General features: G+C 44.3%; 1 protein-coding gene across 3 annotated transcripts in view; it reads right to left on the bottom strand.

Annotated features, from left to right (window-relative positions):
• The window catches only part of KCND3 (potassium voltage-gated channel subfamily D member 3), a 503,489-nt gene that overhangs the window by 108,475 nt on the left and 367,066 nt on the right, over positions 1-27,948 (bottom strand). For all 3 annotated transcript variants that reach the window (XM_053246959.1, XM_053246962.1, XM_053246961.1), the window contains exon 3: positions 3,988-4,150. In XM_053246959.1, coding sequence (XP_053102934.1) covers positions 3,988-4,150 — 163 coding nt within the window. The remainder of the gene's footprint in view (positions 1-3,987; positions 4,151-27,948) is intronic.

Here is a 27,948-nt window from a genome sequence, read left to right as displayed (position 1 = left end):
GATTTGCCCCAGGCCTCTCACCTCACCAGGGCTCTCTCTAAGGTTGCTGCCCCAGGATGTTGTAATGGCTACTAGTCTGGATGGCTTTAAAAGTTGCTTGGACAAATTCATGGAGGACAGGTCTTTCAGTGGCTACTAGTTTGATGGCTATAGGCCATCCAGCCTCTAAATAGCAGTTGCAGGGGAACAACAGTAAGTGAGAGGGCTTGCCTTCACCTCTTGCCTGTAGGTGTGGGCTACTGTGGGAAACAGGATGCTGGACTAGGCAGGCTTTGGGCTTGATCCAGAAGGGCTGTTCTAATGTTATGTTCACTTAAATCTAAACTTTATTAATAAAATCACATCTGATTGTGAGTGAGAGGCAAGGAAGTAGGCCCATGTTTTATTCATTTCCCCTCCTCTTACAGCTCAGTCCTTTCCATTTGCTATTTCCTTTCTGTGTTTATAAACCACATATTTAATAATAGATTGTTCTTCATTCTTTGTTGCAGGAGGGAAAAAAATCCAACTCATTACGGCTTGTGTCACTCCGCCTGTCATTTGGACTTACCAGCAGACACTGTGATATGCAATAGCTCTGCTTCAGCCTTTTCTGCAAAAGACACGGAGGTGCTGAGGTGCTATTAGAGCTAATTAGAAGAAAGTCAATTACCAGAGATTTTCCCCCAGAGGATTAAAAATGCCAGACAGTCACATCAGCTGCCTTTTGTTTTATTTTCAGATTTACTGAGAACATTATTTAATGTTCACTCCTGCTAGGAAACAAAAAATAACCATAAGAAAACAAAAACCTTCCTTGGACCTTTGGAGTATCAGTGTTTACGAACTATTTTTTAATGCTGATTACAGTGCAATCCTATCATTAAGTTACACCAGCAAGGAAAGAATAGAATGGCTAATAAATGCTACCCGCAGAATAAAAGAACCCTCTTCGGGCGTTATTTAAAAAGATGCTGTACAAGTGTCTAAATCACGTCACAAGGAAGTCCTGCCCCAGTGTGTTGCTCTCCCATGCTGCTCGCAGTTATGGCAGCATTTTAGGGCTGTGTGAACCAGCTTGCCCTTGAGCTGGTTTGCATTCAAACCAAACTGCGGGAGGTGGGGCTCATTCTGGTGGTGAACTGAGCCAAGCTCCCCACTCATGAGTTGGCTCGAGGGCATACTTGTAAAGGGGAATCCGGCAAGGATTCCTCTTTACAAGTAAATGGCTGCTGTGGGGGGGGGGGGGGAGAGGAGAAAGTTCCCCTTTTTATCTTTTAAAATTGTGCCACTGCACAGTGGGATGGCACACAGTGGTGGCCCCAGAAGCTGTGGGGAGAGTGGGAGGGGCTCCTACTTCTCCACCTGCCTCCCAAATGATAGTGCAGACCGATCTGGAGCCCATTTTGGGCCTTTCTGCATGTGGGGGAACTTTCTTCTTGCCCTCCCCCCTGCAGCGCTTTACTTGTAAAAGGGAATCTGTGCTGGATCCCCCTTTACAAGTATTTCTGTTGAGCCTTCAAACTGGCCCAACGGCTGGACCAGGCTGGGCCTGGCCTCATTCGAGCCCGAACCAAGCCACCTGGGATGGCTGGAATCCGGTCCGGATTCAAACCAAACCATGCCGGCTGGTTCTGTCCACATGCCTACAGCATTTGTCTGAAGAGGAAAATGCCGTAGCTGTGTGATGGTGGGCATTTCTAACACTGGGAGGGTGGAATACCCCAGGCTGCTGATCATGGAAACACCCACCACCATGGTTACAGCATTTGCCTCTTCAGACAAATGCTGCCCTAACAGTGAGCAGTGTAGGGGAGCGGGTGAGTGATCCATCAGGCAGAACTTCCAGACCCTCTTTTCATGCTCTACTCATGTAGAGTGTCCCTTATCTCACCCACTGGTGGGTAAGAACTCCTCATTGGAGCTAATGAGGTGTCTGAGATCACTGCTTCCTCCTTTCCCTTCTACTTGTGGTCACAAGAGAAAATAGGGTTCTGTTTACCTTGCCAACCAATCATGGGTGCCATCTGCCAGCAAAGGGTAGTTCTCTTTGTTTGCACCCATAGCTAGAATTTGGCTGGCTCCTCTTGATGGTGAGCCCTGGTGCCAGTTATGTCATCCAGAAGCATTGCAATCCAGAGGCATGGCAACCATAAATGGGAAACAGACCAATAGGAGGAAGATTTAAAGACAGGCGAGTTAAAGGCACTGCTCCATGCAGTGTGGATCTCTGGAGGCCAGGACTTGTTTTCCCAGCCTCCAGGAATCCCACAATGCACTGAACAATGAGCGTGGTGCATTGGGGTATACCCCCATGAGTCTGGTGCTATAGGTGCCCAACTCTCTAATTTGCTCGTGCTGCATACAGCCTGAGCATAATCACAACCCCAGCACTGGGGTTAAGGGTGTGCTTGCACCCTTAAACCCTGGCTAAAGGCCGGGGTAAAATGTTGGGCTACCTGTGAGGGCAGCACTGGGATTGGGACCGATCCCAGCAGTGCACACAGGCAGCCAAACCCAGGCTGGGCTACCCAAGCCTGGGTTTGACTCCTCGTGTGCACAGCCTCAATGCGTGGCAAAGGGAGACAGGTGAAGGTGCAGAGAAGGAGAAGCAGACAGAGTGCAAGGGAGAAAAGAGCTCCTCTTTTTACTGTACACCTTTAACCAGAGTTGGTCCAGAGGCAGGTGGATTTCTTTGCGACTCCCACCAGCACCAACCCAGAACTTGAGGACATGCCCTAGAGTGAGTGGTACTGGGCATGGGGGGAAGCCAAGTCCATCCTGTACCCTTAAGTGACCTTGTACCACTGCTTGTAGTACTACTTTTTGGGTCCAATAACATCTCAAGGAAAGAATGCAGATGAATAAGTGGGATAGGCAGGAAACTGAGCGACTTGAGAAAAAGATCTGGGGGTGGGGTGGTAGGGACGAGTTCCAGCCTTTTCCCATTTAGCTTGCTAGGTAGATGGCCCCAAAGAAGGCTGGCACCTAGGGCTCTGCAAAGCTGGGTAGTGGTGTGGATTGTACTGACAGAAATAAACAGTCACTGAGCAAGTTAAGCATCTGATGATGTGGACTATTAGTATTTCTTTTCTTCCTGATAATGGAGGCGGTGGACTTTGAGGTGCTCCTCTCCCAGATCCCATGACAACAGACATCAATCCAGAATATTGGACTTGATCAAGAGAAGCCAGACCTGACCTGACTCATGCATTGGTAACATCCAGATTGGACTACCGCAATGTGCTCTATGTGGGGCTGTCCTTGAAGACTGTACAGAAGCTTCAGCTGGTTCAGAAAGCTGCCACAAGGATGCTCGTGGGTGCAAGTCGCTTCACGAGTATTACACCCATCGTGTGTCAGTTTCATTAGCTACCAGTCCGCTTCCAGGCTATATTTAAGGTGCTGGTCTTGCTTAAAAGCTCTACATGGCTTGGGGCCGGGGTACCTGTCGGACCTCATTTGCCCATATGAATCTGGAAAAGTTTAGTTGTCTGGGGGGAAGGAAGGTAAAGTGCAGCTTTCCCCTTGTGTCTTTCCAGATCGCCCAGGATGATCGTGTGACTTGCCCCATAGAGTTACCATGCTTTAGAGAGAGAAGGTTTGGCTACCAAACCTTGTTCTTCCACAGGTGAAAATAGTGGCGAGCACAACTATTTTCATTCTTTGACTTAAAGCAGTCCACTCTGTTCATTGCTACTGCTTGCCAATTCACACCTGAATGTGCCTCCATCAAAGAGCATTATGTGAAGTATCTGAAGTGTTCTAAAAGGGTCTGCTGGTGGGATTTGATCTTTGATGGCTGTTTCAAACAACAGGATGTTTCAGTCACTGAATGATAAATGCACACCTGCAACTTAGCATTTTTTAAAAAAAGTATCGGGGGGGGGGGGTCGAAAGAGAATTTCTCAACACTGCTGTTTTGCTGGGCCTTGCCAGTATCATGAAAGCAGCATCACAGCAGAATTTTGTACATACACTGTAGTGTTTTGTGCATCAGCATCTTACCTTTTGTGCTCTTCGTTTGTCAGCTCTTTGATTCTGATGGTAAATCCGGCTGAAGTTGGAAACAATCACTGGGACAGGCAGAGCAATGACCAGCACACCACTCAGCGAGCAAATGGAGCCAAAGATCTTGCCAGCAATAGTCTTGGGCACCATATCTCCATAACTGGGGTAGAAAAGAGAAAATAAAATGGCAGCTTTAGGATAAGTCTTCATCACTTACACCATTAAACCCAATTTTATAACCCAAGATCATTAAATTTCACAGATTCTAGTATATAGTAACATACTATATGAATGTGCTGGGAAATTCCCACAGTAACACTACCTGGGTTGGGTTCCTTTGGAAAGAGAGCACTGGAGATGATTGATATCTTTCTAATATTTGCCTCATAGGAACAGAGGAAGCTGCAGTATACTGAGTCAGACCATTGGTCCATCTAGCTCAGTATTGTCTTCACAGACTGGCAGTGGCTTCTCCTTTTTCAACAGCAGGAGTCTTTCTCAGCCCTATCTGGAAATGCCAGGGAGGGAACTTGGAACCTTCTGCATGCAAGTATACAGGTGCTCTTCCCAGAGCAACATGACCTGTTTATACTGCACCAATGTCACAAGCCAACTCAGAAAGTTACAGTGGCACACCATTCAAATGCAGACCCTGCTTAGCCAAGGGGACAATTCATGCTTGCTACCACAAGACCAACTCTCCTCCTATTTACAGATATACAAGTAGGGCATAGGTGGAGACCAACAGTAGTGCAGCTGACCCACCACTCCACAGCAAATTCTCAGAGAAAAATATTCCTGTACCCCAAGGTGAAGGTGCCTTAAGCAAAATTCATGGAAGACAGGACTATCAATAACTACTAGTCTTGATGGCTATAGGCAACCTCCAGGTTCAGAGGCAGGATACAGGATACCTCTGAAGACCAGTTGCATGGAGCAACAGCAGGAGAGGGGGCATTCCTTCATGTCCTGCTTGGGGACTTCCTAGATGCATCTGGCGGGCCACTGTGGGGAACAAGATGCTGGACTAGGTAGGCCTTGGGCCTGACCCAGTGGGGCTGTTCTAAGAGCCTCTTCTCATGATTAGTGAGAAGGGCTCCAGGGTTTTTTGGTTTTTTTTGTTAAATATTACAAAGTCATATTGTAATATTATGACTTTAATATTGTCATAATATTACAGTACCTGTAAAATATACTGAGCTGTTTTTATATATGATAACTGCAGCTAGAATTCTTTATGCTTAATATTGGAAAGTTAATTCAATCATCGTTAATTCAATTCCGTCATCAGAAGACTGGCAACTTAAGCTTTTGGAATATGCATCAATGGCTAAGATTAGTTTATATATAAAGAACAAACCAGAGGATAAATTTGTTTCAATGTGGGAACCATTTATACATTATAATTCAGTGCATGGTTTAACGCCACATCCGAGAGTCAGTTTTTCTTTGTAAATAAGGCCACAAGTTCTATATTTTCAACTCTGAGGATACGTAGATATATTATTTAATTGTTACTGAGTTAGAATGAAATGATAAGTGGGTGGCGGGGGAAGTAGAGTTCCAGTTGATTTATTGGTTGGTTGTGAGATGTCTTATGTGTCTTCTTTTGTCTGTGAGTTGTTTGTTTTTGATTTGTCTGATATAAAATAAAATATTGAGAGAGAATGAGAGAGAGAGAGGCACCAGAGTAGGCTGCAGGGAAGGTGAGTTATATTTACCTTCCCCGTAGACTATCCTGCTATTATCCATGCGGCCAAGCAGTGGAGAGGGCCAGGATGTGTCTTCCCAGCCCCTGGAATGACCAGGATGCACTGTGCAAGTGCGCAGTGCATCATGGGGATCCTCCCTCCCCTCTCTGGGCTCCCTGCAGCGTGGCAGCTGCGGCTGCAAGCAGATTAAGGGAGTGCTCACTCTCTTAACCTCATTTTATAGGGTGGATATTTAGGCGGGTTTGCTGCCATGCTGCTGGGATTGGCCCGATCCCAGCAGTTCATACGTGTACAAAACCGGTTTAGCCCAGTTTTGCACATGCGTGTGATAGCCTCTAAGTCTTCTTGAGGAGATTCTCATGATCAACAAAAAGTGGGCTAAGGGAGCCTAGCCTGTTTTTTGCTGATCGTCTGCTGCCACAGGAGCTGTGTGGCTCCCGGCAGTAAACCCTCCTCATTGCCCTTAGCTGAGGTTGGCGGAGCGAGTGCTCCGCTAACCCCGTCTTTTTGATTGTGTATTGCCATGATATGGCTCCGCGCCACGGCAACACATGAGGAGACCCCTGCCAGGAGGCTGAAACAAGTCTCCTGACCCTGGGGGTTTCTCCAGGATGCCCTGCATGTTCACGCAGGGCATCCTGGAACTTCTGGGGGCCGCATGGCCCCCGATCCCCACAGCCCCTGCCGGCTCTGTGATGGAGCCAGCAGTCGTGTGGGTGGCTGATCCGGCTGCCAGGGCTTCCTTTCCATTCGTCTGCGGAGAGAGCGGACTAAGCCTGCTCTCCCTGCAAACCCCCTAAAGGTGAATCTCACTGATCACGAGACTCGCCTCCTTATGTTCCTAACTGCCCACATGTTTCTTCACACACCATCTTCACCCTCTCTTTATCTGGATGGTGGGATATGTCACCTCCCTGCCAATCTGAAAGCTTTCTTATTCCAAACATTCCAGAAAGATCTCTGTATGGAGAAACCATCTTCTAACAATTATATTCCAACACAACAAGACATCAACTGTCCATTAAGGAACATGAACATTTTGCCAGATCCCGGATTCTAAGCAGACATCCCTTTAAGGCAAAGTCATTGTGATATTCACAATAATCTGACAGAAAACCCATAATGCTTGTATTATAGCTGCTGGGCAACTATTTCATTTGTTGGTCAGATTCCTGGTTCATGGCACAAAAGGATTGGTTGGTGTTTCCTCAAAGGAATGAGGGGATAGTTCATAATGTGTCTTTGTGTTCAGAGGAGATACCCATCAGAGCTTTGGAATTGTGACTATCTTCCCCTCAGGGAGGGGAAAAAGAGGAGGGAAGGGGCACGTGTGTGTGTGTGTGTGTGTGTGTGTGTGTGTGTGTGTGTGTAATGAGAAACAGAAAAAAAACAACTTGGAGAGAGAGCGAGAGAGAGAGCAAGAGCTGTGAGCGAGCCGTGAGTTAGCTGAAGCACCTTGGAGACAAATCAGTGTGAAGATGGCTATCTCACATGAAGGACTGTGTCTTTCATTAAAAAGTAGGCAGTTTGGAACACTCTTTTTCCAGTGGCACTGACTTGGAGTCAAACATCTGGAGCTTCCAGAGAGATTCTGGAGTATGCGCCAAGTTCTGGAGAAAGACTGTGGAGCAGTGGTAGCAATGTGTACGATGCCACAGGGAGCAGATTAGACTTTGCCAAGCTTATTTGTATGCATGTTACACATGGCATTTGTACATTGGTCCCCATTTCTATAACCAGGGATTGCCCTTTCATGAGACATACTAAGGAGATTGCCCCAGGCAGCGGATTATTGTGATGCCCGCAGGGCTTCAAGATGCTCTCCATCACCACTATCAGAGCAGCTCTTTGAGAGCAACCTCAAGGTTTGCAAGGAGTGCCTTTCACACTCCTTGCAAAACTTGCAAGAAGCACAAGGAAAGAAGGGAAGGTTGCTGTTGGCAACTTCTCCCTGCCCCCATGACAGTTTCAGTTTTGAAGGGGGCTAGATGAGTTCTCTCTATAAAGCTATAAAACATAACAAAATTAAAACAAAATTAAACTCACAAAAGAAGGCATGAAAAGAAGGAGAGGGTTGTACTACTCATTAGCATTCATAGAGAGTATCCAACCAATGGGCATGATGCTTGGGCAAGCACATTCCACACAGTGGTAGCAATGGATGCTGTGTGTTGGGAGTGGAAACAACATTTTTCCAAATACAAAATAGTGCTGGAAGGGTGATACAGTATTTCCTCTTTAAAAAAGGGCAACTTTTAGGAAATATCATGAGACTCCATACATTAAATGCGTATGGTAAAGTGTGTTGTCGAATTGATTCGACTCCTGGGACCCACAGATCCCTGTAGTTTTCTTTGGTAGAATACAGGAGGAGTTTACCATTGCCTCCTCCCGTGCAGAATGAGATGATGCCTTTCAGCATCTTCCTATATTGCTGCTGCCCTATATAGGTGTTTCTCATAATCTAGGAAACATACCAGTGGGGATTCGAACCAGCAACCTTCTGCTTGTTAGTCTAGCATTTCCCTGCTGTGCTACTTAAGGTGGTCTACATAAAATGGGTAACCTTTACATATTTACTGAGTTGAATAACTATCTTTGAACTGTACTCAGACTAGTGCAAAAGAGAAGGCAAGCTGAAGGATTTGTAGCTATTATCTAACTCATTTTTACATCATGTCTAACAGCTGGTTGCAAAACGGAGCACCCAGAATATCTCTCAGGGTGCCACACTGAACTGTGAACCTCTCCTAGCATAAGGTCATAAATATATATTATAGAATCCAAGGTGATTACTTTCCCAGTGGTAAGAGATGGTACCTGGTTACAATTTTGAATCCTGAGAAGCTGTGCTGTGATGTAACGGGATCATGACTGATGGGCCAGTCAGCTAGAATTAAGAGTCCAATCATCTGTGCTGCATTACGGGGGAATGTGTCATGCTCAGTTGTAAATCAGAATTCAGAATCCCAATTACCTTAGCTGTAATATGGTACTTGGTGAGCCAGGGCAGTCAATCACACTTGTTAGTCCTGAGCAGTTGCAGCCCTGTATGTTTCATTAGGGAACAACCGACAGAGTTCTCTTTATTGCACTAGTAAGGAGGCATCACCCGAAGCATGAAATACCTATCCTGAGTACCATAACGTTAAGAGAAAAGTATGACAGCATGGATGATTGCAACAGCGGTACACAAAAGAGAAGAAACTCTGTAAAACAAATGGGGCACAGGGCGTTTTCCAGCTTACACACTGCAACGGTTTCTCAACATGTCTACTAAGTGCCCCTCCGTATTGCCCGTGTTGCGACATTGTGGTCGATGCGCTGTCAGCAGGGTGCCGTTCATATTTCTGATGCCTTGTTTTGGATTTTATTGATGCGTTGTAGCCCTACAACGTTGTACATGTGTTGCAAGAAAGTAGCTGTACTTTTCCATTGTAGGAGGCTTGCCTCATCATTTATGCGTTACAGCGTGGTGTGGTGTGGATGGTTCAAATCGCGGTACAATGATTTGTTGATATTTACAGCCCTTTTCCATCCCGTGTATGAGAAATAATTTTTTAAAATTAATCTTTCCAGCTGGGTTTTTGCACAAAGGTGCAACCCGATTCTCATCTGCTTTTGGCTTTTGATTCCAATCACATTTGCTTTTGTTTTTCATCAGATTTATTTCTTGGACATGTTCATTTTTCCTCCTTTTTTATTTTTTGTGCTGTGGATTGGCTGGATCATTCCGCAGATCTAGGATATTTAAGGGCATACCTCCCCCCGCTAAAATATATTTCCTCTCCGTTTCATTTCCTGATGCTCTTGTTTGCGCAAGCAGAACAGAAGGAGCAGTGTTTTCCTCTGCTGGCAGCTTTGTGCAAAGGCACCAAGATTTTTTCCCCAAAGAGCTCATCATGTCAGCGGATCCCCTCCCCCTCCACGACCCCATTAGCCTGAAATGAAGGAAGAGGAAGAGGCGGGGGCAGTGAACACAATTCTGGTGGAATATGGACACCCCCTGCCTGGAAAACCCGCTGCAGTGGTGGGCAATATGAATGGTATAAACCCTGTCATGATGCATTGAAAAACGCTGTACTCGCAGTTTCAAGCCTCTGCCTCATACCGTTGCACTTTGTAACACTTTAACCTGTGCAAATCTCATAGTCCGGAAAATAACCAGGTGATTCCCGCCCCCCCTTCATGGGCACAAAAGGAATGGAGCCCCAAAGCAGAAATCAGTGAAAAGTTCTCCTGCATAAGTCCAATTGAAATGAACAGGAGCTGCACAGCCGCACGGGAGTACCCCATCTGATTCTCAGCTGGTATGAAGGAGGAGATGATGTCATCTTGTCATCTATTGTGGGAGATAAATGATGCCAATGGTAAAATACATATGTTATTGAAAATGAGGGGTGGTTTGGGTTTGCAAGCCTTTGATTTGGCCTAGCCTCCCAGGGTTTTTAAATTGTTGTTAATGTTTTTAATCTGCTGTAACTTGGTTTCCTAGGGTTTTAAAACCCTGTTGAATGTTTTAATTGTTAATTGTTTTAGGGTGTTTTATAGACCCTGTTTTTAACTGTTAATTGATTTTAATTGTTTTGTTTTAATGTAAACTTTCCTGAGCCATTTTTGGAAGGGTGGTATAGAAATCGAATGAATACATACATAATAAATAAAAGGCTTTCAGTCAGTTTACTAAACTTGCAATGGAAAATCTGTCTTTCCTAGTGGTGGCATGAGAGAATAATATTGGAGGGGGCAAGCAATGGGCGGGGCAGCAGAGAGAGCTAGTTCTCTGGAGGAGAAGAGCTTGCCCCCTTGCCTCCCTCTCGCACCATCCATGATCTTTGCCACCACATTCGTATGTAATGGGACACCAGAGTCAATCAAACAGGGCAGAGGTTGGATTTGTTGTAGGTCCAAATGCATGGAACCTCTGTCCCATTCATAAAACAACCTGAGGTTTTCCTTCCCAAACTCCAAGTTGAACCCTTGGGTTGTTGTGCATTTCACTGTTCCTACCTGAGCTTTGCATTGGGCAGCGTTACATCTGAATGCTGAGCTGGAGGCTGCCTTCTCTGAGATTGGAGTTGAGGGAAGGCAGCTCCTCCCTCCCGATTGGCTGTGTGACTCTCCTTCATGTGAAGGAGGAAGCCTGGCAGCCAGTTCCCCCACACATGTAGCCAGTTCCCCCTCCGATCCCTGACAGCAGTTTGAGTCCTGGGCAGGTTAGCGGGGGTGGGGTGGGGGGGAGTAGAACCACGGGTCAATTGGACCCTCAGTTCCATGTTATATGCATACAATTATAGAGCTTGAATCAAAACCTGATGGCAGTGCAGGAAGCTAATTTTGATCAAGAGCAAATGACAAAAAGGAAAATGATCAGAATCGCTGAATTAAATTCTTTCAAAATCCTCTTCATTGCAACAAAATGGCGATTTGCTCTTCCAAGCCATTACACAGACGAGCCAAAGCAGTACTTGCTGTCTCTTGCTTGCACTCTGCACCTTTTGTTAAGGTGGAAGGCCAACAGGACTAATTTTGAAATAAAAGCCTACGACACTGATCAGCTCTGGGCTGCTGCACTCCTCTCCAGCAGAGAAAATCTTGCTATGAAGCACTGAGAACTGAGTGACAGCATTGCTCAAAATGTGTGTGTGTGTGTGTTTAATTGTTACAACTCTGTCAATGCTTTATATATCACACCCTAGCTGAAGCTTCATGGTACCACACAGAGGCCTCTTTCTGGATTCTGCTAAAACCAGTACTCCAAAGCCCCTTGTGATGGCTTTAATTAATAAAGTACACTTTTGAGATATCATCTTATCCAAAGGTAGTGTAAAGGCTTTTGTTAACTAATAAGCAAATTGATCATATGCTTCAAATATGAACTTGCTAGCCCAGAGTTCTAAGAAAGGCTTCTTTTATATTTACACAAAGCATATAAATTGTTTGGCATAGACTCCACTTCGATGGGCTTGGCTGAAAAGAACATCCCTGCATATAAAGTGTGAGGTGTCTCATTACACAGGGCTTTACAGGATGAAGCGTAAACCCACCTAATACCAAAAATGTTAGTTGGACATGCTGTCTGATAAAGGTTTAATAGAGAGGATGAAGGAAGAGTTTGCATGAATGAGCAGGCAATTATGATATGAAACAATCCAGTACTGACTTAATAAGAGTACAAGGGCAAACCTATATCACAGGTTTAAATTGGCTTTAAAATATTCCCTGAATCTATTCACACAGCCAGGAGAAATTGGGCTAAGAGAGTTTAGCTCAATTTCTCCTGGTCATCCGCTGCCATGGGAGCTGTGTAGCTCCTGGCAGCAAACCACCTAAAGTACCCCTCCCCTTAAAAGAAGTTAGCGGAGCTAGCACTCCGCTAAGCCCATTTGGTTGCTCGTGTGCTGCCGTAGCATGGCTCCACGCCATCGCAACACATGAGGAGACCCTTGCCGGGAGGCTGCAAACAGCCTCTCAGGCTTGAGAGTCTCTCCAGGATGCCCCACATGCTCACCTGGGGCATCCTGGGACTCCCAGGGGCCAAGCGGCCCCCAATCCCCACCGGCAGCCATGTGGGTAGCCGATCCGGCTGTCCAGCTACGGGCAGCTACTCGTCTGCGAGGAAAGTGGGCTAAGCCCGCTCACCCCACAAGACCGACAGAAGCAAAGGGATGGCAAAGAATGCTATTGGGGAGTGAGGTGCTATACATCAAATGCTTATAGATGTAAGCCTCCCGGTTGGGGGTCTACTCGTGAGTTGCCACACCACGGCAACACACAATTAAAAAAAAAAACGGGTTTGTGGAGCACTCAAAATTGAGATCATCACCATAAACATAAAACATCCCTTTTCTTAGACATTATCAGGATTTAGCTGAAATAATAGAAAGTATTCAACATAGTGAAGTTATTACAGACGTAGATTGTAAAAGTAAATGACTTGCCAATGAAATGGCAGAAGCAAATGCTATTGATTCCATTGTCAATATTGTGTTGATTAACTGTAGAGTGCTAGTTCCGAAATTAGTGGCTGATGCCCAAGAATGGAGTATTTGTTTATTGGAATTATTAAGTCAGAATAGTCCAGACAGACATGCAAACAGGAGGCTCGAATTATTAGGAAACAGATTAAAACAAACACAAAAAGTATTAGAATGCAGCTGTTGCTGTTGTAATAAACTGAGAAGCTATTCTGACGATCACCAAAAATTGGGCGAAGAGAGCCTAGCCCGCTTCCTGATGATGGCTGGAATCATTTGGCTTGCAGGCAAGCCCGGTGGTTCCAAGGTGGCTAGCCCACCTAATCCCCCTCCCCTTATATGAGGTTAATGGAGCGAATGCTTTGCTAACCACATTTTTCTGCTGGTGTGCCGCCGCAGCACATGGCAACACATGAATAGACCCCAGGCTGAGAGGCTACAAGCAGCCTCCCAGGCTTGAGTTTCCCCCCAGAATTCCGGGGGCTGACCAGTCCCCCAGAATTCCGGGGACTTCCGGGGGCTGACCAGCCCTGTAGCCCCCAATCCCTGCAGCCCCCACCAGCTCCATGACAGAGCTGGTAGTCATGTGGGTAGCCAATCGAGCCACCCAGGGCTCCACAGGCGATCGTCTGCGTGGAAAGTGGGCTAAGTCCCCTCTCTTCGCAAACCACCCGAGGCACTTCACACTAATCGCGTGAAGCGCCTCTTAATATAAAATGGGAAATGGTACAAGAAGAACAATGAAATGACTCGGGGTGTGGATAAACTTCTGTATGGAGTAAGATCATTCAGTTTAGAAAAAAGAGGACAGGGGAATATAGTTGGTGTGCAGCTGGAGGGCCTCAAGGGAATTGCAGATGGCAATGAGAAGGCTTGGAATCCCGAGTCCACAGATTTTGACTGTTTGGGGGAAAATGATCATGTGCAAGGCATATTATCCATGATTAAGCTGCCACACCACAACCAGTCACCATACATCTAAAAACAGAGCTTTCCAATATATATCTTTGGAAGAGAGGTTGTCACACAGTGGAACACATGAGCTGCATTTGCACATAACGTGGAACTGGAGTTGCATGGGGGCAGAGGTTTCCTTACGGTTATGTCCAGATGCATGCAACTCTGGTCAGGCTCATCCAGCAACCCAAAATTGGCAGACTCCAATTTGAACCTACAGTTTGCAATGAGTTTTGCTGCTCATAACTGGGGATCTGTTATGCTGCTGTTATGTCCGAATGCAGCACTGGAGGGTTTATCCAGTCAGACTGGAGTTGAGGGGGGGAAGCTCCTCCCTCTCTCTGTGCATGTTGGCTGTGTGGGCTGTCCTTCAAGCAAGAAGGGAGCCTGCACAGCCAGTTCCCCCTCCTCTCTGCAGTCTCCCAGAAAGCAGAGAGGCTGCTCTCCATTTTATCTAAATGCAGACAGGAGAGCAGGGGTGGGGAGCAGGGAATGGAACCGCGGGTCCCTTGGACCCATGGTTCTGCATTATATACAAATGCAGACATACTTTGCATACACAATCCCTGGCATCTCTGGATAAAGGAGTTCAGTAAGTATGCCATCTTCCTCGGCCTATAGCGCTGCTGTCAGTCATCACTGTAGACATCACTGAACCAGATGGACCAGTGGTCTGACTCAGCATAAAGCAGTTCCATATGTTCTAGACAAACTTGAGTCCCATATTGCTCTAAGTTTTGAAAACAGGTCTTTTCACTCGGTTACCAGGAAACTAATCTGTGTTTGCTTTGCCTCACTGCAGCTCTGTGCTGACAATGTTCAACCCACAAGACCAACTGAGATTTTCTTTCTATCAGTCAAATTATAGTTCCAAGTCCATTTTGCAGTAGCAAGTATAGATTCATAAAGTGACCATGAAATATCTCCAGTGCAGCCAATAGGAGAAAAGTCATTCCTATAGGAAGACCTGCTCTAGTTGAGACCTGCTACACGCTGAAAGCAGCCCAGTAATTTGATACAGCAGCCTATTTGGCCTCAAATAACCTCCTGATTTTGCTGCTTTCTTAAGACTACAAAAAAGTCAGGGTATCCAGCATGCGACAGGTGACAGTATATGGCTGATGCACAGTGTTAAGTGTGGTGGGTCACAAATAACACAGATCTGTTTTAAGGAATCATGCCGCACTGTTATTGATGCCAGCTCTCTCGAAAGCAAACCATTCAATGTTCAATGTAACTGAACTCGATATTGCAGAGTTCAAAACACAGCTCAGTCATAAGTTGTTTTAAACTTATATGAAAGACCGATAAACTTTCATTCCCCAGCCAAATTTGTAATGCAGATAATTTAATGCTCTGGCATTTCACAAAACAGCTGCAGCTACAAAATGCAGCACAGCAGAAAACAAAACAATTTGCCAAACAACAACAAAAAAAGGAAGGACCTTTACACATTTTCTCATGTGTCACAGTCAATTTCCCATCAGCTCTGCAGCTGTTTGATTCTTTGGCTTAGCCAGAGGGGCCATAAATTGAATGCTGGCAAAAGAGAAGCTGTTTTCCCCCTTGGGGGCAGCAAGCAGTGAGTAAACATTTTTTCAGACACACACAGTGCATATCACAGACAAATGCTTATCAGTTTGGGAGTGAGGGTGACTCAGGCTTGCCCTTGCTTACAGACAGCCTCCCAGTCTTAAACAGCTACTCACTAGCAACAGCAGAACACAGACACAAACACAGGGGGACCAGACACTGCGACAAAACCAAGAATCCAATTCTGTCCCCACATCTACTCAGGCAATAGGAATACAAGGCCAAATAACATGGAAGAGGAGAGCTGGTCTGGTGGTAGCAAGCATGACTTGTCCCTTAGCTAAGCAGGGTCTGCCCTGGTTGCATATGAATGGGAAACTAGATGTGTGAGCATTGTAAGATATCCATTTGGGGGATTGGGCCGCTCCAGGAAGAGCAGAAGATTCCAAGATCCCTCCCTGGCTTCTCCAAGATAGGACTGAGAGAGATTCCTGCCTGCAACCTTGGAGAAGCTGCTGCCAGTATGTGAAGTCAATACTGAGCTAGATAGACCAATGGTCTGACTCAGTATATGGCAACTTCCTATGTTCCTAACATCAGTTGTGCCATCAAGGGTTCATTCACCTGCTCATCCTCCAATGTGATATATGTTGTCATCAGTACTCTTCTGCTGTCTACAGTACACAGTCTCTATGCAAAAGAATTAATGGACCCAAATCTCATACAAATGGTGGCACTGGCAACATTCAAAAACTAGTGTGGACATTAGTGTGGATCTAGTGTAGATCATTTCAGGATTCCAGGAATACCCTTGTACTGACTTGAAAGTTATTATTCTTCAGCAAGGGAACTTCAAACGGAGACTCCAGGGTGAAACTGCTGAACTGGAATTTCTCAAGAGGTTTGATTCCAGCCATTCAGACTTGAATCAAGACAATGGTCTTCTAACATTTAACAAGGTAAATTAACTTAGCATAGCTAGGAGAATTTTGCTATTACCAGTCATTGCTGTTGTGAACTGTCACTATGCTTTTATTCCTTTTATCTAAAATGCATTTAAGCTTTACACAGAATTGTTATAGATTATTCTTTCTCCTTTTTCATGGTCATTTGTCTTTGCTGTTTACATTGCCCCCCCCTTGTTTTTCTATACGTGTGTCTGTCTGTCTGTCTGTCTGTCTGCCAACTAGGATAACACTTCTAGAATCTGATGAAGTGACTGTAGTCCTTGAAAGCATACAATACTATAAATTTGTTAGTTTTTAAGATGCCACAAGATTCCTTTTTATTCTGGCTTAATCATGGATCATATACAGTACTGATAGGTATGTAACAATGTTGGTCATTCTCTATGTATATTATACCATCCTTAAAGAGAAAGCAAGTCTAGCATTTACTGCCTCCATCTGCACCTTTCTTCTCCAGAAGTTCTTAATTTGTTCTTAATAGGCCTGGTTCATATATGCATGCTGCTCATCACCTGACAACTGTAACATCAAGTGATGACTTTCATGGGTGAAGGGGTCAAATACAATAGATAGAACTCCATATTCAGCCAGTGCCACACCAAACACCTTGCTTTTCAGTGGCATCAGTTCACACATCCTCAAATTATTGAATTACTACTACTACTACTGCTACTACAAGTATTTATATACCACTTTTTCTCTTTTTTTTCATTTTAAATTTTTGTTGGATTTTACAATAGCTTTTACATTCAAATTACATTCATTTATCTAATTCTACACATATGTAAATAAACTTTCCAACCAAAGTTCTCAAAGTAGTATGCAGTTTACACTAAAAACACGCACAAAAAGATGGTTCCCTGTCCCCAAAGGGCTCACAATCTAAAAAGAAACACAATACTCTGATGAAAAGAAGTCAAGCAATGTATATGAATGCGTGAATCAATAATCCCATATGAGTTCTCTCTTCTGGGATTTTCTGTGGAGACTATGACCTCTTTTAAGTTAACAAATACTAAACCCATTCTGTGTCACAACCACTATCTCTCCCCTCTTGATGCATGATAGACATAATGGATGGTTCCCAGGACTTTTTGATACTTATATGATTTTTCAGTAATAAAACCCAGTTTCTTCTCCTTCAGTGGTATGTGTTAGAAACCAATATCAAACCTTCCTTTTGTGATAAAAGTTGTTGAACAGACCTCCTCATCATACTCATCAACATCTTAATAATTCATTAATTCATTAATTTCATTCGATTTCTATACCGCCCTTCCAAAAATGGCTCAGGGTAGTTTACACAGAGAAATAATAAATAAATAAGATGGATCCCTGTTCCCAAAGGGCTCACAATCCAGAAAGAAACATAAGATAGATACGAGCAACAGTCACTGGAGGTACTGTGCTGGGGGTGGATAGGGCCAGTTACTCTCCCCCTGCTAAATAAAGAGAATCACCAAGTTAGCAGGAGTAGAGAGGAGAGCTGGTCTTGTGGTAGCAAGCATGACTTGTTCTCTTAGCTAAACAGGGGCTGCCCTGGTTGCATTTGAATGGGAGACTACATGTGAGCACTGTAAGATATTCCCCTTGGAGGATGGAGCCACTCCGGGAAGAGCATCTAAGTTCCCTCCCTTGCATCTCCAAGACAGGGCTGAGAGATTCCTGCCAGCAACCTTGGAGAAGCAGCTGCCAGACTGTGTAGACCAGGGATTCTCAACGTTGGGTCCGCAGATGCTATTGAACTTTAACTCCCATAATCCCCAACCAAAGGCCAGTGGGGCTGGGGATTATGGGAGCTGAAGTCCAATATCTGGGGACCTAATGTTGAGAATCCCTGATGTAGACAATACTAAGCAATGGTCTGACTTGGTATATGGCAGCTTCCAATGTTCCTATGTACTTCCTCCAAGCTGAGGGCAGGATGCATGATTCGTTCCCTCGTTTTATCCTTACAACAATCCTGTGCGCTAGGTTGCATTGAGAAACAGTGACTGGCCCAACGTCACCCAGTGAGTTTCATAGCTGAATGGAGATTGAAACTCAGGTCTTCTCCAGTTCTAGGTTGACATTCTAATCATGATGCCACAATGGCTTTCTTAAAACCTGCACCAAAATAAACAACACTGAAGACAACTTAAAAGGGGGAAGATATCGTTCTTGCCAAGGCACCAGATATGCACTATGCATTCAAAAAAGTCTGTATGTATAATAAAGAATGTTTCCACAGAAGGCAGTTCAAGAGCTGGTTATCAACATATCATTTGAAGAAACTGCATTCAAAAACATAGTGCTTGAAGTGATGCAATATCATATGAAAGTTGTATCAGTCAATTATGGCTCACTCATACATGCAAGATACTGTAGAAAACAAATGCTGAAGATGGAATTCATTGACCAGTCTTTGAGATGTGATTACTATGCTTTGTGTGAGTGTACCAGATGTCAGAAGCTTTGCCTCAAAGAGTCTGGTTTCCAAGCTACCATTGACTCCATCAGCTCTGTGAAACTATCACGGCTGTGTTGTGATTTTGAAACATTTCTGGGTTTTTCATTGTAAGAAAACCAGAGTTTTTGTGTGTTTTTTTACAATGGAAGAGGCATGACCCTTCCAGCTCAATTAACACTTGAGAAACCAATGCCATCTGAACATGTTCTCCATAATTAAATAGTGACTTGGTGCAACTCTCTCACCCACTCCTACCTATTGGCTTCAGTTTCCGAGCAGTCTGTGGGTGCAGAGCAGGTTGATTCATGCAACATGACAATGCAAAGAATTTGTAAGTTAACTTTGAGTAGCTTTAATGCCTAATAAAGGAGACATCAGGCCTTGATGAGATGTTTCACTGGTCTCCAATGTAGATGGTCATTAAAAGCTTCTTCCGAAAGCATGGATTAACCACCACCATAAAACTAAAGTATCTGTCAATGCGTGATCCACCTGAGGGAATTCTAAATTGCCAATTTGCTCTTATGAATGACAGTCAGCTAATTATGCTTTGAGAGGAAAAACCCAGTAATTGGCTACAGCCATTTTCTTTTATATTATATATTCCTAGGAGCAAACGAAGATCTACTGTGCATAAGCAGATATCTAGTTGCTGCCAATCTGATGGTTCTTCCCAAGTCTCCAGATAAAAGGTGTTCTTGAAATGAGATTGTTCTTGAAATGAGGCATATGGAAATACAGAGAACAGCATTTTTCATTATTCTTCCTATTAAAAACAGAGACCACAGACCTGCAGTGTTTTCATTCTATTGCATGGTGGTTTTCAAACCACGTTCCGGAGAACCCTGGGGCTCCTCATAAGCTTGCCAATGAGGCTATTCACATGATGGGGTGAAATCGGGCTAGTGGAGGCTAGCCTGGTTTTGCCCCATCGTGTGAACCACCAGGCTCGGCTGCGAGCCCGGTGGTTCCTAGGCGGGTAACCCGCCTAAGTACCCCTCCCCTAAAACCAGGTTTGTGGAGCAAGTGCTCCACAAACCTGGTTTTACAGATCGTGAGTAGCCACGGCATGGCTCTGTGCCATGGTTACTCATGAGTAGACCCCCGAGGGGAGGCGAAAAGCTGCCTCCTGGCTCTGGGAGCCCCTGAGCTCCCCAGCCACTGCTGGCTCCGTCACGGAGCCGACAATCATGTGGGTGGCCTATCCAGCCACCCAGGGCTCCCGCTCTGATTGTGAGCGGGGAGAGCACGCTCTCCCCTCTCACGCTTATGAACTGGGTCTCACTGATCATGAGACCGGGCTCCCTGTTTACAACCAGCAAACTACTTAGTTATTTGCACACCATGGCTAAAGAGAAATGTTTATGAGCTGTTACCCTGTAGAATATTTGCGGTGACTGCTAGTACATAGGGACATGGGAACTTGCCTTCTACTGAGTCAGACCATCGGTCCAGCTAGCTCAGTATTGTCTACATGGACTGGCAGCGGCTTCTCCAAGGTTGCAGGCAGGAATCTCTCTCAGCCCTATCTGGAAATGCCACAGAGGGAACTTGGAACCTTCTGCATGCAAGCATGCAGGCTCTCTTCCCCGAGCACCCCCATTACCTAAGGGGAATATCTCATAGTGCTCACCTGTGTAGTTTCTCATTCAAATGCAACCAGGGTAGACTTAGCAATAGGGACAAATCATGCTTGCTTCCCACAAGACCAGCTGGTGAATTCAAGGTAAGCATCTCTCCATTCTCACTCACTCACTCCATTTCTTCATCATTTTGACCAGCATAACTAGAACCCTGGGCTAGTTCAGATGTAACATAGAACCATGGTTAAGCCTGGTCCTATCCAATGTCCCTGAGTCTTTGGAGCATACCCCTACCATGCCTAAAGAAGCTGCTTCTTCTGATTTAGATCAGAATAAACAAAGCTCAGTTGTGATGTCTGGTCTGACCAATCTCTGTCTATTCTAACCTACTGACTTGAATAAACAGAGATCTTGTTCAAATTTTGCATGTGTGTACCACTTCCATTAGAAATCATTGGCTCAGTGGTAATTTAAACTTCTCTTTCTGGTTTTTGATCTGTTACGATCATCATCAAATGTAACATCCCTGAGTGTCACAAAGATATATGCAGATCTCCGATTTTTTTTTGGGGGGGGGCTTCACTGGCATTTGTGTGTTGGCATGAACACATGCAACCCCATCTCTTATGAGGTGCCAGTGGGTTGTTTAGAGAGTGAACATGGTATCAATTTTAATCCATGCATCCATCAATCAAGTTGGAGTGTCGGAAATCAAGTTCATATGTTTGCTCAGCCATGAAAATAACTGGATGGCTTTGAGTTAGTCACCTTGACATACCTTCTGAGTATAAGATGGGATTACCCTCTGTGTGCCACCCTGAGCTCCCCTGAAGAACGATTCAGCACCAGATAAATAGTAAGACTCTGAACAGACATAGCTACCATGAGGACATAAACACACTTCTTAGGATTTCAAGTTTGGTGATACTTTTTGTTGAGGTTTTTTTTACTCCAGCTTTCTAAATTCTAACCTTTGTCTTCTGTACTAACTCATATCATTAAACCAATGACCAAGACTATCAACGTTCTTGGCCATAGTAGCACAGAATGACATCAAGGAGAGGCTGAACAATCTAGCTGCCCAACAATAAGAAGTTCTGATCACTGTCTGGGTTGAATTCCATAGAATAAACACCACACCCATAATCTTTGAAATGTCCCAATGGCAGGCCAAGAGATTGTGGGAATTAACCTGAAGAATTGCCTTGACCTGAATGGGTCTTGAAGAAACCTATTTGACCATAGCTGCTATATCTTCACTACTTGTGACATGTGTGGTTGGTTGGAGTAATATTAATTGCCTGCTATGCTGCCGCCTTGTTTTTGTCCCTGATCAATAGCATCGACTGTGCTAATAGCCTCACCACACATTTATAATGGAGAAATTGCCTAGCAATCAAAAATATTGTATTTCAATGAGCATTAATTGGGCATTCCAAACCCAAATGTTCTCCATTTTTTTTCACAGACAAGAGTCAAGAACCCCAGAACTGTCTCCATTAATTTGTTTTAAAAGGACAACTAATCACATCCATGGGATTTTTTTTAAAAAAAGAACCAAATAGTTCTTGTGAAAGTAGATTTTAAGCAATTAATCAATAGCCCCATTAGGACAGCTGCAAGATAAAAGAGCATCTTGTGATGAATGGTCAGATGACCTTATTTGCCCTGTAAGCAACATCAGAGCAGTCAAGGCCATAAAATGTCCTCCTACTGCTGGTAATGAAATATACTTTTGTAGGTTAAAGACGATGCAAGAAGTGGCAAACTCATCATCCCCAGCCACAATAAATTGCAACTGGGGATAGGGACATAGGAAACAGTCTTACACCAAGTCAGTCCACTGGTCCGTTTACAGTGACTGTCAGTGGCTCTCCAAGGTTTCAGGCAGGAATCTCTCCCAGCCCTTCCTGCAGATGCCAGGGAGTGAACCTGGGACCTTCTTGCTCTTCCACTGCGCTATAGAACTCGGGTGAAAAGAAATAGATTTTCCTTAGGGTCAGAATCATTCAGGTCAGACTTCATCCCTTAAGACAGGGTAGGCAACCTTGACTCTCCAACTGTTCTTGAACTACAACTCCCATCACCCCCAGCCACAATTTATTGTAATTCATCAATGTAGTTCACAATTTATTGTAGTTGTATTGTAGTTAAACTACAATGGATTGTAGTTCACAATGGACTGTAGTTCAACAATGGGAGATGTAGTTCAAACTGGAGAGCTAGGTTTACCTACCCCTGACCTAAAGGGAAAGGAAGTCCTCTTTGTGTTTTTGGCTAGTCACGTGTTTTTGGCCAGTTTTTGGCCAGTCACTCACAACCAGAGAGAAAGGGCAAGAGGGCTCGTGGGGAAGAAGTCTTAAAAAGCTTACCTCCCCGCAGACAACCGAGGGCTCCTTCTTGGGTGCATGGATCACCCATCCAGATGATTGCTGGCTACTCATCCCAGAGAGACCATGTAACTCCTGTACTGAAGGAGCTACACTGGCTGACGATATGTTTCCGGAGAGGTCTGTCTGCATTTGTCACTGGCTCGTCTGGTGGCCACTCAGGGACAGGCCTTCTCTGCTGCTGCCCCGAAGCTTTGGAATGTGCTCCCTAGTGAAATAAGAGCCTCCCCATCTCTGACAGCTTTCTAAAAGTCTTTAAAGACACATCTCTTCACCCAGGCTTTTAATTAATATTGTTTTAATGGTTTTAATGCTGTTTTAAAATATTGTTTAACATTTTTAAAATTGTTGTAATGTTTTAAACTTTTTGTTTTTGTTTTAACTAACATTTTACTTCCTGTTTTTATTTTGTTGTAAACTGTCCAGAGACGTAAGTTTTGGGAGGTATAAAAATATGTCAAATAAATAAATAAAAATAAATACTGCCAGAAGTGGGGGGGGGGAGTTGGGGTGCATTGCCCCACATTTCCCTGCCCCCTGGAACTCCCATAATGCACTGTGCACTCACACGGATCACCCCTCCCCTCCCTGAAGCTGGCCAGGAGCCCCGCAGTCTGCTAGCCCCCACCGCTTGCGCCTGGGCTGGCAGACAATCAGGGAAATGGGGTTAGGAGAGTGTTTGCTTTCCTAACCTCATTTAGGACGGTGGCTCCAGAGGTGGGTTTGCTGCCAAGGCACCACCGGGATTGAGCCCAATACCAGCACACACGCACAGGCAAACCACCAGGCTGGGCTTCCTTAGCCCAGTATTGCCTGTGCGTGTGAATAGTTTCCTGGATTGATATGCAAAATATTAGCAGAATGCAAAATCCAAGGAGCCCTCCTCCACTCTGCACTTCGACTATTCCTGTAGTGTTAGCTCTCTGAAAACTGAGGCTAAAGCAATGAGAAATCCCAGCTCAAGGCCATGATGAACCTGGACATTGTATAGGCTCGACCAACAGGGCAGATGTTCCTGCCTGTCCAGCAGAATTCTCTCAGCCATCCCCTAATCATGGGTCCATAACACTACACAAGGTTACTATGATGCACTCTGTGGTATTTGATGACAAGAAATGAAGAACCAACCACCTTTGGAACTTGCTATGATGCTCCACCTCCTGCATTGCTAAGAGCACATCACAGCAGTGCTCACACATCTTTATTGACCTCCTAAGATTCCCCCAGGGCATCATGTTTACTGTGCAGTTATTTTCAATAGTTTCTGCCTAGGTATTATTCCTTCTGCAAGACCTGTAACTTGTTACTCAATTGTTCTGAAGGAATCCAGTTGTCCTCTCTCAATTATGTGGGGCTTTCTTGCACTGAAACTGCATTTCCCCCACAAGCTATATTTTGCTGCTGGGAATATGTAATTTCCCCATCAGCTAGGAATTCCATTGTGATTGTAACTTCAAATAGCCTGGTTGTGCAAGAGCACCTGTTGGGTTGTTGCAGTGCAGTCATTACTGGCAAGAACTAAATTCCTTTCCACCATTTTATTTTTTGCAAGTTTTTTTCTAAATTAAAAAAGTTAGCATTTCATTACTCACTGTTGACCCATTCAAATAGAGGAGTGCTCATCTACCCTTAAACAAACAAGAATAACAGATGCCAGCAAAGCTACTCTCCTCCTAACTGGGCAAGAGGCACCTTTAGTGGTTCACTCACATTCAACAGAGGGATAACAACATTATCACATCCCAGCACAGCATCCCTTCCAGTGGCTATTTTCTGCTGTCTCCTTGATAGGGGCAGATTAATCTTTTTGCTGCCCATAGGCAGCCAAAGATTTGCCGCCCCAGGGACAAGAGTAAGGAGGCTTGGTGGGGGGTAAACTTAATTCTTTTTTTTTACCTTTAAAAATGCTGCTGTGTCAAATTTTTTACCATTAAAAAATGCTGCCTTTGACCTTTTAAAATGTGCATGTGTGCAGAGGCCCAGAATCGCCCGCTCTGTGTCATTTGTGAGGAAGCCAGACTTGAGTGAGGACCTCTTTCACCGCCATCCTCCATTGTCCGACCTCACCTCCTGTGACAGTTTAGGAGGCGGGTGGAGCCTCTGCTGCTACACAGTGGCATGTTTAAAAGTTGAGAAAAAAAGAATTAAGTTTCCCTCCAAGTTGCCGCTCCCCAGGATTTGCCACCATTGGCGTCTGCCTATACTGCCTATGTGGTAGTCCGCCATTGCTTCCTGGATCCTCCTAAGACTGTGAACACCTTTGGGACAGGGAACTATGGTCTTATTTTCTTTATCATGTAAACTACTTTTTCAGCGTTTAAAATGTAAAGTAATATAACAACAGCAGCAGCAACAAAAATAATAATGCCAATATTTAGATACCACTTTTCAGTAAAAGTTCCCAAAGTAGTTGACATAAATAGATAGATAAGATGGGATCCTGTCCCCCAAGGGTCACAATCTAAAGAGAAACATAAGACAGACACCAACAACAGCCACTGGAGGGATGCTGTGCTGGGGTTGGATAGAGTCAGTTGCTCTTCCCCTGCTAAATAAAAGAAACACCACTTTAAAAGGCACCTCTTTGCTCAGTTAACTGTGTGAATAATACTACTCCCCCATCCGTAGAAATGCCTCTGCCATTTCCACAATTTTTTTCTTTTTTAAAAAGGATTTTTAGAAAGTCGTGTTCCTCTCTCTTACAGTGGAGCGCACACCTCGCGTGAACACTTAAACAACTGTCAGTCTCGTTTCACGTCTTTGTATAAGTGCAATTGACAATGCTTGGAAGCAATTCATTGCTTAGCTTCTATTCAGTTCAAACTGGAGACCACACTACCAGAGCTTGCAGGAGAATTATGCTAAGGAATGAAAGTGAGGCTGGTGTCTGCTTTGCTTGATCGTGTTCATAAGCTCCTATTACCTTCCAGGCACAATGCAAGATGCTACTGTAACACTTACTGCAGCAAAAGTTTCAGTAATAAATATCAACATAATCTTATTTAAAGCCTCAGATATATGCTGGAAACTGGCTGGTTGCTCCATGTACATGCAGCTGCTGTTTAGCTGACAGCAGTCAGGTGGGATGAGTAAGGAAATTATTCAGCCTATTTGATTGGCCCACCTGCTTTCTTTGTAAAATTAGATGCTTCTGTGCAAGCCACAAATGACACATTTTTGCATCTAGGCAGTTGTATAAAGTACATTGTTTACTTGACAAGATATACAAATTTTTAAAACATTCTGAAGGCAGTTTTTCCTGCTGCTGTCTGGATCTGCAGGGGCTTGTTTTGATGGATTAATATCATGCTGTGGCATCAAGCAAGGACCTTGGTGTCTCCAAAATGAATGCACAGTAAATCATCCAGGACTAAAAATAGTATAATAAAAATATATTCATCATCATAGGACAGGAGTTGTTTGATCTACAACTTTCTTCACACGCTGAGTTTCTCTGAAGGTATTGGATTCAGCTGGAAATACAGACATTCCCTTTCATAACCTACCTCGATCATTTTCAGTTGAGACCTATCGGAACAAGTCACACTGAGCAGTGCTCAGACTAATGCTGTCCTTATGACTTACAAGCAATGTCTTACTGTTCATGCAGCATTTTTCCTGGTCCCTGCCCTCCATCCCATACCTCCAATGCTCCTCTTAAATATGTCATCAATGGCGGGGAGACCCTCAAGGACATACATTGGGGGCATCACAGGGAAAGGGTGCATGTGACAAACCCCACAGCTCAAACGTGCCACCAGCATCTGGGACTTTGATTTCCCACTGAAGAGGAACATTTCCCCACCTTCTTCCATTTAGTGGTCTAAGCCATCAAGGTACACCCTTAATCCCCTTTTTTAAAAAATAGGCAAACCAATCTAGTCCATACTCCAGACTCATATTTAGTTATGTGAGTCAAAATCCATTATAGGAGGAGAACCTTAGGTGTGGAAGGAAAATCCTAATTTCAGATTGGCCAGAGATCATTATTATATCACAGATATACCAAGCCTTCTCACTAGACTGAAGAGCTGTCCATCCCTAGAAAAAGGGAAGCCTCCTCTCTTTTTAGTTCCTATAAATATTTGAGAAATAGACCCAGCTTGGTGTAGTGGTTAGAGTGCTGGACTAGGACCGGGGAGACCCGAGTTCAAATCCCCATTCAGCCATGATGCTTGCTGGGTGACTCTGGGCCAGTCACTTCTCTCTCAGCCTAACCTACTTTACAGGATTGTTGTGAGGAGAAACTTAAGTATGTAGTCACATGCTCTGGGCTCCTTGGAGGAAGAGCGGGATATAAAATGTAACCCCCCCCCCCAAACCCCCCAAACATTTATCTATTATCTGGTGCCCAATTGGAGATGCGGTAGAGATTAATGCTCTCTGCCAAGGACTTGACCTAACAGCTGAACTAAGGCATTACTGTACTACTTTAAGATAACAGTCAAAAGTTACAGGTTCACAAGCACTGACCAACAGGTGGTTGCACAAATATAGTGAAAAGAAGGTCCTAAGTATGTGGGCAGAGTGTCGAAACCTTCTAGGAAAGAGGTTGAGAAGCAACGAGAGACCACGGAGCATCCTGGAAGCTTGTGGATGTTATGTCAGAGCGGATAAGAAAATACTGTGGACATTTTAAAAAGCATGCAGTAAAATGCAGTCTGGAAAGGCCCAAGACTGAAAAGGTAACATGGCTCAGGTTCCTGGGTCTCCTCCGGTTCTTCTACCGATATGATATATTTCTTGTTTACACAGTCAGACAGGTGTTATTGACTGGTTTGTTTTATCCAGACATTGAGTCTTTCCCAAGGACCTGGGATGGCTGAATTTTATTATCAGTGTTGTTGCTGTTATTATACATATCGTCACAGAATATAGGCTGTTCCCAGTAAAGTTGCTTTTTGTAATTGGCTGATGGGGATTTCTGTGGCCCCTATGGTGTTGAGGTGCTCTTCAAGGTCTTTTGGAACTGCACCCAGGGCACCAATTACCCCTGGGATTATTTTGGTCTTTTTCTGCCACAGCCTTTCAATTTCAGTTTGTAGATCTTTGTATTTGGTGGTTTTTTCTATTTCTTTTTCTTCTATTCTGCTATCCCCTGGCATTGCTATGTCGATTATTTTGACTTGTTTTTCTTTCTTCTCGACTACAGTTATATCTGGTGTATTATGTGGCAGATGTTTGTCTGTTTGTAGTCCCATAATATTTTTGCATCTTCATTTTCAACTAATTTTTAAATTTTATGGTCCCACCAATTTTTGGTAACGGGTATCTTGTATTTTTTGCAGATGTTCCAGTGTATCATCCCTGCTATCTTGTCATGCCTTTGTTTGTATTCAGTCTGTGTGATCTTTTTACAACAGCTGATTAGGTGGCCCACTGTTTCATC

This window comes from Hemicordylus capensis, chromosome 4 (genome assembly GCF_027244095.1).
Source record: "Hemicordylus capensis ecotype Gifberg chromosome 4, rHemCap1.1.pri, whole genome shotgun sequence".
NCBI classification, from domain to species: domain Eukaryota; kingdom Metazoa; phylum Chordata; class Lepidosauria; order Squamata; family Cordylidae; genus Hemicordylus; species Hemicordylus capensis.
The sequence above is the reverse complement of the archived record's forward strand: the minus strand, read 5'-3'. Positions and strand labels throughout refer to the sequence as shown.